Below are 13,019 nucleotides of genomic sequence, written 5' to 3'. Positions count from 1 at the left end.
TCAATCAATCAATTATTATTATACATATAAGCTAAAAGGCTTTATTATTATACGTATAAGCTAAAAGGCTTTATTATTATACATATAAGCTAAAAGGCTTTATTATTATACATATAAGCTAAAAGGCTTTATTATTATACATATAAGCTAAAAGGCTTTATTATTATACATATAAGCTAAAAGGCTTTATTATTATACATATAAGCTAAAAGGCTTTATTATTATACATATAAGCTAAAAGGCTTTATTATTATACATATAAGCTAAAAGGCTTTATTATTATACATATAAGCTAAAAGGCTTTATTATTATACATATAAGCTAAAAGGCTTTATTATTATACATATAAGCTAAAAGGCTTTATTATTATACATATAAGCTAAAAGGCTTTATTATTATACATATAAGCTAAAAGGCTTTATTATTATACATATAAGCTAAAAGGCTTTATTATTATACATATAAGCTAAAAGGCTTTATTATTATACATATAAGCTAAAAGGCTTTATTATTATACATATAAGCTAAAAGGCTTTATTATTATACATATAAACTAAAAGGCTTTATTATTATACATATAAACTAAAAGGCTGTTTTTATTGCATTTGATATCCCAAGGACTGTTTTGCCAAATTCGAGATAGTTAGTACAAATAGTTTTGGAGCCTGCAAGTGTTTATTGATATTCTTCTTTGTTGATGAGCATATTTTTTCCACATCAGATGATTTTTTCCACATCAGATGATTTTTTCCACATCAGATGATTTTTTCCACATCAGATGATTTTTTCCATGAAATTCTACTTACAATGTGTCATTGCTTGAGGTCAGTTGTTGTTACAATAATTATTGATAGTAGTAGTATTAGCAATAATGTTATAATGTTAAGCCTCATATGTTGCACCTGTTGTGTCTATCATGCCAAATTTTGTGAAATTTTACTCGATAGTTCTAAACCTATAAATTTTTATTAGTAGTAATATTAATAGGAGTATTAGTTTTGACATATCTCCTACTAGACATCCAACATACCAAAAGTGTTTTATGCCCAATTTTGTACAATAGTTTTGAAGCCTATAGTTTAGTTTTTAGTTGTAGTATTAACATTTTTGACTTCACTAAGAAACACTTGTCTTCTGAATGATTCTTACCAAATTCAAATAATTGAAATGCAATTACATGTGAATGACTCTCTTAAAAACAAAGATGAATAACAATTCTGTTTTGAAATGTCAATACCAGAGTTTAAATTTCATCTAACTCTAAAAGATGTTTTATGAATTTTAAAGAATATAACATGAATAAAAGCATTTTTTAAACAAAATTATTTTTATATAATCCACAAAAACAAAACAAAGGATATTCAGCATTTGTCAAAGCAAATAAGTGTTAATTTTTGCCAATAACTGCAATCATCACACTCTTTTATGCAAATATCGATGCATTTGACATTTCAATGGTTTTGCACAGACTGATATGAAACTAATACAGTGTATAATGCAAGCCTTAAAAACAGGCTTACATCTGAATAGCTCAGAGGAACATTAAATCCTGACATTATAAAGAAATGTGTGCAGAATAGGAAACTTTGTTGGTCTGGTCACGTTGAAAGAATGGATGAGGGTGTTACTGAACAGTTAGGTAACACCAACACATGCCAGTATGTAAAACCAACATTGAGCTGATGATGAACCATTTTCAAGTTTTCTTTTAAAACTATTTTCATGATCATAACGATGCAAAGTGATTTTCTCCTTGATTCTAGACACACAAAAATAATGAAGTTGAAAAGTATCATCTGTTAGTTAACTAAACTAGAAATGCAATAAAATTTCATCCAATTAAATCTTTATTTGCTATATTTTTCTATGGACTAAAGTGCTTTCATGTTAGTCATTAATGACAAAAATGTTTTCTAGTTAATGTTGAGTAAATAGGGTGAAACGCAACCATTCTGAAGAGTTGTGATACAGTGAACCAGTCTGTATGTGGATGACAAAAAGCTTTTAAAAGATAATGCTCTATTTATGAATTTTCAAATCAATCATATTTGTTGCATAGCAGGTCATGGTTATGTCTAGTGTGTGTGTGTGTGTTTTTATATATATATACACACACACACTTTTTATTTGTTTTTATATAAGCATTAATATGTCGCTACACATTCATGAGCATGTTTCGGTCAGCTAGTTACTAGTAACTAGAGATCTCTTCAAGCGATATAGCGTATACAAAAGTTAAGTCCGTAATGAAAATCATTCAGATATTCAACATTACAAAAACTTATTGGGTCACATGACCTGTTATAAAAAATAGAAGTGAAAAAATGAAAAGGGAAATGGTTTTTAATATATTGGCAGAAGATAAAAAAGAGCGGTGTGGATTAATGTTTATATTGAAATAGAGAAAAAAAAAAGAAATGAAAGAAAAGAAGGAAGGAAGGACGAGGAGGAGGATAAGAAAACAAAGATAAAAATTAGATAAAAAAAAAAATATATATATAAACTTATCAATGTGTGAGAGTAACAGCTGCTAATAACTGAAATGCGTCAGACATAAGAATTCTGCTGTCTAACATGTCAGTTTGTAAAAAATAGTTGTAATATCCTCGTGATAAGGGATGAGAAATTGATCTCAATTAACTGATGATAAAAATTGAATTTGAATCCACTTGAATTTGCCATAATAAAAATAAACTACATTAGCCACTATCTCTAACATCCCCACTATTCCTTCCACTATCACTAAACGTTTAAAAAATTCTAAGACGGTGAAGAAGGAAAATAGCATTTCTAATAAAGATAAAAAATAAAAAATATGCCATAAATAACATTGATGGTAATATTTTAAAACATTTTTCAAAAAAACCTTAAAAGTTATATAACAAAATATAGTAAATAATAATAATCAATTGTAATAAAAGGTTATAAACTACAATACTAACAACAATTAGTAATAATAATTATACTGATTACCAGTGTATGTATATATATATATATATATATATATATTAGTAATGGGATGATTCAAATATTTTTCCGGATTCTGATTCTTTATAAATCTATAAATTATATCTCTATAAAGTTATTTTTTCCTCAATTGCCATAAAACACATGTTAAAAATACACTATCAATTTTAGTTTTACTGGAAGTTTAAAATCAATAAACATTTATTTTTATTATCAGCAATGGAAAATTTTGCTTTGTACAAAATCAAATAAAAACGACAAAAGGATCATTTTGGCACCATAAAATTTAGAATTAAATAATTTTAGCTAACAATGTCACACTGGCTTTCCAAACTTGATAATAAAATATTTGTTTGAAATAATGCAAAAGGAGATAAAAACATTTGATAGTTGTTTGATATAATACAAAGGAAGAAAAAAATTAGACTTTAAAACATTTCTACAAAATTCTTAAAAAAAAATGGTTTCAAAGTAATTTTGTTAATTATCAAATGTAATTTGCAACAATTTTTTTTAACAAAAACGAGTTTGCATATGTAAAAATATTTTTTCAAATCATAAAAATATCAAGATTTGACTAGAAATATGAAAAAAAGTTGCAAGTTAAATGGATTTAAGGAATTTATTTTTTCACCCTCTCATCTCTATACTCAGAATGTCAGTATACAGTTACTGTATATTTTATACAGACCAAAAACCATTTGCTCTTGATTTAATATAATGTCAATGATTTTAACTTTTTATTTACACATTAATTAAAAAAAACTTTAAATAGATGAAGTGTTAAATTTAAATGAATTAATATAATTGATTTTATGTCCACTCGGGTAATAGTCATATTTTCATGGTAGGATCTGTCTTGTATTTTATTTTATATCCAAACAGCCATTTGAAGTTTTCAAAATAATATGCAAATTCTAAGCAGTGATAAAGACAAATGCAAACATTGTGAAAATCTTATAATTAAACAAATGGCTGAATGTAATTTTTCAGTTCATAATGTAAAGTAAAAACTAATTACGTATCTATATTTGAGAATGCAGCATTTTCATTGGATAATCAACACAGTATCCAATGAACATGAATAATGAATCTCCAAAAATGTTTGCTATTGAAAGAATTATCAGATACAATATGAATTGATTGGAATTTCTAATTTTATGTAAAGGACACAGACTGAAAATTTCTGTAATTTCCAATTAGATACAATCAAATATTGATTTGTCAAATGCAAGGTGGCAGTGGTTGAAAGTGAAAAATCTGACTTTTTTTTATATATTAGAAATATATATTTTATTAATTGTTATTATATGTCTACATCTTGCAATTTTTACAAATTGTAATAAAAGAAGTTTTTCTCTCTTCAGGGTAAAAAAATCAAAACAGAACTTTATTCTCAGCTGAAAGAATTACCTGAAATTCTGGAATCTCTCCATCGACGCATTGTAGCTGTTAAAGAAGCCAGTCTCTATTATGGCACCTTTGTCAATTTTTTTATGCAAAAGTATGTATTTAACCTTCCATATGTCATTTTTGTGATAAATATAGATATAAATAGATGCTAATTCTTTTACATCCAGTGAAATAGTTTGAATCTAAATGCATTGAATTTAGCAGGAAGTCCAGGGATTATATGAAAAAGAATTTATTGTGAAATTTCCGGTAATAATTGAATCTAGCAGACTCTTTCCTGGATCTTCGAAATAAACAGATCTGTTCATTATGTTTAACTAATATTTATTAAAAATGTTACTGAAGGCCAGAAAAACATTCCTATCATTGGTTTCAAATCCCATATAAGGAGATCGGCCTATGATTGAAAAATATTGGATTTTCTTCAGACACTGTTTATATGTTCTTATTGGAAACAATAACGACATCAGTAATAATTAAATTTTTAAGTCATATTTAAATTCACTAAGAATTTCACTTCAAGTAGCTAGTAATTGGTATTATTAGTGTTTGTACTTACAAAGAAATGAAAACAGATTAATAATTAATAGCAAACTAATAGAATTAAAAATCTGTATTTGTTTTATAATTTTATAATATAAAAAAAATCTTCACAGTAAAAATCTAATTTTAAATTTAAAAAAAAAAAAAAAAAAAAAAAAAAATCTAAAATAGAATTACGGACATATTCTTATAATACGAAATATTGATAGATTTTTTCCAAAAAACTATTAGCAAAAAAAAAAAAAAAATTTTATTATAAATATGAATAACATATAAACGGAACTTTTATATGTTATTCATATCTTTTAGATATGAATGTACATATACACACAAAAATATTTGTATAAAAATATGCCATGTGCACAATACATAGGTTAGGTGAAATTATGAATAAAAATAAAATAATATAAATGTAAGTCTATACGGAGTATATTTATTTAGATTTCAAAATAATAAAAAATACATCTTAAAATAAAGTAAAATTGTGAATTACAGAATATTTTCTTCTAAAAATTTTAGCATGAATAGGAATAAAACCAAATATCAGGTTGATAACTTTTTTGCATTGGTGAAAGTGTGTTGATTCTGATGTCACCATCGGAATCAACACACTTTCACCAATGCAAAAAAAGTTATGCCAGTAACATAAAAATCTTACGTTCTGGTGGTGGTAAAGTCGCTTAAGGCATTTTTGATATCACTTAGGTTTTGAAGCATTTCTTATGCAGAAAGTTGTTAAGATGCTTGAAAAAGTGGTAGTCAGCAGTTGAGAGGTCTGAAGAGTATGGCGGATGAGGAAGTTTTGTAGTAAGATTCGTTTAACTTCTGTAGGGTCAGTTTAGCAACGTGCGGTCGGGCATTGTCATGGAGGAGAATTGGGCCTAATGCTGGGTGTTGTTGTTGAAGTTTCTGATGTATTTCATCCATTTTTGACAGAACTTCTATCGTAATAGTTTTGACAGAACTTCTATCGTAATAGTTTTGACAGAACTTCTATCGTAATAGTTTTGACAGAACTTCTATCGTAATAGTTTTGACAGAACTTCTATCGTAATAGTTTTGACAGAACTTCTATCGTAATAGTTTTGACAGAACTTCTATCGTAATAGTTTTGACAGAACTTCTATCGTAATAGTTTTGACAGAACTTCTATCGTAATAGTTTTGACAGAACTTCTATCGTAATAGTTTCGCCTGCATCCAAAAAACTGTAATGGATGAGACCAATTGCATCAAACAGCATGACCTTCTTTTGGTGCAACTCTGGCTTCGGGAAGTGTCGTGGAGCTTTTTCGGCATCTAACCACTGAACTGAGCATCACCGGTTGTTATAAATTGCAAGTCACAACCCAAGAAACGGGTCATTCTTGTTGCATAAAAGAAAGGAAGATGACCCGTCATAACAGTGTTTCTTTTGGTTGTCGTCAATTCATGATACACCAATTCATCAAGTTTTTTTGTCTTTCCAAACTCTATCAAGTGGTAAAAATTACATCTAATTCCGAAGCAAGTTCTTGAACAGTTGTGCATGAATTGACTTTGACTAAGGCTCTTAATTGATCGCCAACCAGTACATGCATCATCTTCAAGACTTTCATCACCACCATGAAATTTCTTAAACCACCATTGTTTCTGTTCATTCAGTAGTGGTTCCTTCATTAATATCATAAGCTGTTTCAGCAGCTTTTCGGCCTAGTTTGAATTGAAATAAGAACCATGTTGTATTCAACGTTCTGAAAAAAAGACAATGGTTTTAAAACATAATTAAAAGATAGAACGAAAAATGCTCTCAGAAATGATACGTAAAATAAAGGTTTAATAACAAAAATTTATTTGAATCTTAATGGCTCCTGCCATAATTCCATCATTTGAAATCCAAATTAAAAATTCCACAAAAACTTGTCAACCTAATATTAATATTAATGTATTTTTGTTTTTGTATTGAAGAGTGTCGGTGATAAAACAAGTTGAATTTTTCTAAGAAAATTAATCAAGCAACATTTGTTGGTTTCTTTCATATTTTGCACTGTTTTTTGTTGTGAATTTCAAGTATTTCATTGAATGTCTTACATGCAGTATGGAACCAATTGTTGCGTTTTGTCGTGTTTCAATGATCATTACTTATCATTTTTACTTATTTCTTTATGAGGGCATAGTAAGAGATGAGGTCGTTTTTTAATCTAGAGAAAATCTAACTGGCCAAAAAGAGATCTTCTGGATTGGAACAAAAAGTTGCCTCAGCCTAGAAGGATTCCTCCTTCACTTACCAAAAACAAAAAACATTAATTGCAGTATCGGAACTTTGTTTTGTATACAATTGTTCTTTTGTAGATTTTTTTGTTTCGTAAAAAATATTCTGTAAATGTGAGAAATTGTTGAGATGAAAATAATTTGTGTTATTTGAATCAAACTTATTTTCAATATCTTGACTGATGTAACCCCAGACCTTGTATCATGTTGAACTGTGGAATCTGTAAATGTGAGAAATTGTTGAGATGAAAATAATTTGTGTTATTTGAATCAAACTTATTTTCAATATCTTGACTGATGTAACCCCAGACCTTGTATCATGTTGAACTGTGGAATCTGTAAATGTGAGAAATTGTTGAGATGAAAATAATTTGTGTTATTTGAATCAAACTTATTTTCAATATCTTGACTGATGTAACCCCAGACCTTGTATCATGTTGAACTGTGGAATCTGTAAATGTGAGAAATTGTTGAGATGAAAATAATTTGTGTTATTTGAATCAAACTTATTTTCAATATCTTGACTGATGTAACCCCAGACCTTGTATCATGTTGAACTGTGGAATCTGTAAATGTGAGAAATTGTTGAGATGAAAATAATTTGTGTTATTTGAATCAAACTTATTTTCAATATCTTGACTGATGTAACCCCAGACCTTGTATCATGTTGAACTGTGGAATCTGTACAAAATTCTGAATGGAACCGTTTCTTTAATCTATGCTCTCTGTTGTGGTTGTGTTGTTGTATTCTTTATGTCACCAGTACTGAGGATTGAACCTGCAATCTCTGAATTTTACTTAGTACTTTATCTGTGGGTCAATCCTTGCAGACAATTCTACCATAAATTTTTAAGCTTTTTTAGATGGAGAATCTTACTACTTATCACTATAGATCATGATTATATATATATATAATTTTATTTAAAAAATTTTTAAATAGTGACCTTCTTTATAATTGTGGCCATATTGTATCAAATTCTATACTAGGTCTGCTTAACAAGTCATGGTTGCACCAACATAGGCACTGCTTCTTTGAGTTGCCCTACTCTCCACTGTTCTTATCTATAATTTTTTTTTACTTTGCCCATTTTCCCTCCGTATGTGCTCAGTCATACCTGATTTTTCGATATCATTTTTTTTGTGTTCTTACTTTTAGCAGGCAACATTTAACTTTTGCATAGTTTTCCATACTTATATGAAATTGCATACACAAATTTTTTCATAGTAGTCGTGACTCGCACAAGATACCTCTGAAGTGTTACTCTTGAATACTGTTAAATAAAGCGTTCTGTTCAAAATTTTGTACAAATGTCCATGTTTGATAGATTCTTGAGTTCAACCAGATACACTTGAAGATGGTCGGGGATTACATCAGCTGAAGTGTGAGATAAGAACAGTCGTCCAATGAATCCAAATGACATCAATCTGATAGGTAGTTCCACTCAACATTAGAGTGAACTTTGGAGTAGTTCTAACTCCGATGTTGCTCTTCTATGAAACTGAAATGAATTTGTTTATTGAATCATTTTTGTCCTTTTTTTTCAGAGAAAGTTTGGATAAAGAATGTGTTCCATTGATAAAATTTCTCCTGCAAAATGGAAATACCACTGTGTATGAATGGAGGACTGGAAAAAAACCTGTCAGTATAATAAACTTTAATCCAAATATGGATGAAGCGGAAGGCAACGAAACTGATACATCAAACGACCAAGTTGTAAGTTGTTCAGTACATAACAAACGAAAATGCGATTTGCAAAAAAAAATTCAATGTCATTTGCAAAAATGCTGTTGGGTGTATGTCTTGGATTCCTGATATGTAAACATTTAAAAGGCTTCACCAGCTGGTGTCATGGTTGCTTGTATAGAATTTTACCCCCCCCCCCATTTTTTCCAAAATAAGAAAATTTTGAAAATATCATTTTCTCTGCTAACCCTGACAATGATAAAAATACCTTACTGCACCTATGTTTTTGAGTGTGTAGAATTTGTGGTTTTGATTGAATTAAAGTTAGCTTTAATTGCAGAAGAAACTGTTAAGACGAAAGAAACTATTAATATAATCAAAAGTGCCAAATTCTAGAAAGATGCAATAAAAGCAAACAATTATTGCAAGATTAGCGATAGTTAAGAAGTTGAGAGAAAAAGAACACAATATAAATTTTGCAATATTTTATTTTGAACAATGCATTTTCACTGGATTTCTTTTTTTTTCATTCTATTTCCTTTCTCTATCACTCTCTCACTTTTTTGCTTTGGGAGATTTTCAACTTAATGCTACATTTTAGTAAAGTAATAGTAGGGATGGAGAGGCTTCTACTACTACTGTGATACTATAGGTGCCCCCCCCCCCCCCGTGTTAGGAAGAAAAAAGGATTACCAAGTTAGTTGCTAGACATTAGAAATTCAATTTGAACCCAGGAAAACAATATGGCAGGAGAGTATTTGCTTGGTTGCACATTTCTGAATAGTTTGCAGGCGATCAATCTTCTAAACCAGATGGAAATTTCCAGACTGAGGATGCAAATTCTAAGTGCAGTCACACTATAGTTGTATACAATTATAAATAGATGGAGAATGCTTAACTAGATGCTCTTGGCTTTAGAGATGTTCCATGTGCTCTGTTCAATAGAAATTGTTGCTGACATCAGTTTCCACATCACATTCGTAGATTTCTTTTTTCATATGTTTACGTATGGATAGGTTCATCATGTGATATTTGATTAAAATGCTGACAATTGTCTGAGTGCATGGACTGAGTATGCAAGTGTGAAAATTCCAAATTAATGAAGATTTTATCTAATATTTTCATTATTTAAATAAATTTTATTTAAATGTGATAGCAGTTTTAATGAAGTTGATAGAAATCATCAGCAGTTTGATGATGATGAATTGGTTTTTTCTTTTCATTGTTAGATTAATTGGGATGCTGCTGAAGAAATAAATTTAGATGATGTTGATTTTGATATGTCGCAAATCACTTTGGAATCTGCAGGTGGCAAGGTTAGTTTTTTTTTTTTTTTTTGTTTTCTTGTTTTTCTTGTTCTTTGTTTTTTATTTCCTTTTTTGCTTAACTTTCATTATTTTGGTTACATAAAATATTGTCCCCGCAAATATTGAATATTAAAACTAGCACGACTTGTGTAAATTCCATGCAATGAGAAATATATTTAATCGATAAATATATTTTGATAAAGCTGACATTTTTCTGGATAGTGCAAAGAAAATTAGTTTAACAAAAAAACCAATAACACACAACAAATATGAGTTTATTAAATATAGAACTGACCGAAATGAGATGAATTAATACATACTGATAAATACTCAGACAATAGTATTGAAAGTTTCGCTGGCTTTCTTTCTGCTACACATCGAAATTACTAAGAGTTCCTTTCTCATGCCATTGCAACAATGAACATATAATATGTGAAAACAACGAACATATCATATGTGAAAACAATGAACATATGATATGTGAAAACAATGAACATGTCATATGTGAAACCAACGAACATGTCATATGTGAAAACAACGAACATGTCATATGTGAAAACAATGAACATGTCATATGTGAAAACAATGAACATGTCATATGTGAAAACAATGAACATGTCATATGTGAAAACAATGAACATGTCATATGTGAAAACAATGAACATGTCATATGTGAAAACAATGAACATGTCATATGTGAAAACAACGAACATGTCATATGTGAAACCAACGAACATGTCATATGTGAAACCAACGAACATGTCATATGTGAAACCAACGAACATGTCATATGTGAAACCAACGAACATGTCATATGTGAAACCAACGAACATGTCATATGTGAAACCAACGAACATGTCATATGTGAAACCAACGAACATGTCATATGTGAAACCAACGAACATGTCATATGTGAAACCAATGAACATGTCATATGTGAAAACAATGAACATGTCATATGTGAAACCAACGAACATGTCATATGTGAAAACAATGAACATGTCATATGTGAAAACAATGAACATGTCATATGTGAAAACAATGAACATGTCATATGTGAAAACAATGAACATGTCATATGTGAAAACAATGAACATGTCATATGTGAAAACAATGAACATGTCATATGTGAAAACAATGAACATGTCATATGTGAAAACAATGAACATGTCATATGTGAAAACAATGAACATGTCATATGTGAAAACAATGAACACGTCATATGTGAAAACAATGAACACGTCATATGTGAAAACAACGAACATGTCATATGTGAAAACAAGTCTTCATAAAAGGAAAGTCACTCATGTTCTTGTTCAGGATTACCATATCAGCCTTTTTAAAGCAAAATTTTGTGAATTTAGCCGTTTTTTTTTGTTTTTTTGTTTTTTAAGCAGTGTGTCCTTCAAAAATTATATTTGTCCTTTTTCAAAGTGTAACGTATAAACTAAGGAATGAACAATCAAAATATTGTTAAAATTAGTCACAATGACCTTCAGAAATAATTAATCTTTCTATATCATAATTTGTCTGATTATAATAACTTAAACTACTTGAGAGAATTTGACTTCAAATACATGGGTTAAGGTGCGGTGTATTATTGTATTCTTCTTTGATAAATTAATATCATTGACTTTCAAGTCAATGATATTAATTTATCAAAGTTTACACATTGGCAGAATTTTGTGTTTGATATTTGGTAGCTTTAAATTGTCATATCCGATTTTCGTTCTTATGTTAGGATGATGAAGCAGCAATTGATTGGGGTGATAACGAAGAAATTGAAACTACTGAAGAGACGGAAGGTAAAATAACTTTTATTGTGAAATTTTGTTTTTACGTTTTTTTTATGTTTAACTGTAATCGAGCACTTGCTTTAAATTTTTTGGTATGGTGTTTCCATAATCTATATGGAGGCATAAATAATTAAAAGAACAAACAATTTATGATTATTTTTTTTTTTAACAGATGATGGAATTGCTCGAGGAGATGATGCATTGACCATTTTGGAATCGGTACACACAAGAAATTTGTTGATGGAAGACTTAATGGAGGTATTTTACCATTCTTGTGTTATGATGCAGTATGTGTATCTTTGATGGTGGAGATAATTTACCATCATCATAATAAAGACATTTTTTCACAATCCTCAGCATGATACACAAAACCAACGATTCTGATGTAGAAATTTTCCAGTTGTATCCTTGTTGGGAGTTTGTAAGATGTTTTCATTCTATAGACACATTATTATTTTGGAACAGCATAGTTAATACATTTTTATCTTAGTTCAAAGGCAAGAAAGTGTCTTAAGTTTCACATTCGACACAACAGTGATATCAGATAAAATTTTTCTGGTGCAACCAGATCAGGCTGTCTAAAGATAGCTTCCTGACTCAAATGCACCTACATTAACACCTCTTTTTAAAAAATTTTTTTCTTACTTTTTACTCTTTGCATAACAAAAACAGTCCACCTCCCTTTTTTCTTTTTCAAACCCTTACTTTCCTACTAGCTTCCTGACTTACAACACACTAACCAAGAACATAATAAACCCTTTCCTTTCACAGAGCTGAATCATGTTCTTACGGGGCTGGAAATAAAACGACAAAATCCATTACAAGTTTTTACCTTTATCGCTACCTTACTCTACAAAATCAGTAAATCGAAACCCACGAATAAATATAGAAAGATTTAAACAACTTGAAGCAGAAAACCAAAAACAATTAAAAAAAAATAAGACGGATATCTACTAGTTGAAGTAAGTGCCCATGAATGGCTAAACACTTCAAAAGGAATGATTTGAAGCTACAAGATATCATAAACAACAGAGGAAGAATCAAAAACCGAATTGAAAAA

At 29.3% G+C, this 13,019-nt stretch overlaps 1 protein-coding gene across 2 annotated transcripts in view; it reads left to right on the top strand.

The window, feature by feature from the left end:
* LOC145246776 (CDK5 regulatory subunit-associated protein 3-like) overlaps window positions 1–13,019 on the top strand; it is a 107,893-nt gene that overhangs the window by 51,781 nt on the left and 43,093 nt on the right. For both annotated transcript variants that reach the window (XM_080108562.1, XM_080108563.1), the window contains exons 8-12: window positions 4,335–4,471; window positions 8,718–8,886; window positions 10,086–10,172; window positions 11,905–11,968; window positions 12,132–12,217. In XM_080108562.1, the coding sequence (XP_079964688.1) occupies window positions 4,335–4,471; window positions 8,718–8,886; window positions 10,086–10,172; window positions 11,905–11,968; window positions 12,132–12,217 (543 nt within the window). The remainder of the gene's footprint in view (window positions 1–4,334; window positions 4,472–8,717; window positions 8,887–10,085; window positions 10,173–11,904; window positions 11,969–12,131; window positions 12,218–13,019) is intronic.

The sequence above is a fragment of the Euprymna scolopes genome, chromosome 24 (assembly GCF_053919585.1).
Source record: "Euprymna scolopes isolate OS-2025 chromosome 24, ASM5391958v1, whole genome shotgun sequence".
NCBI lineage: Eukaryota > Metazoa > Mollusca > Cephalopoda > Sepiida > Sepiolidae > Euprymna > Euprymna scolopes.
This window is presented reverse-complemented; position numbering and strand designations above follow the sequence as displayed.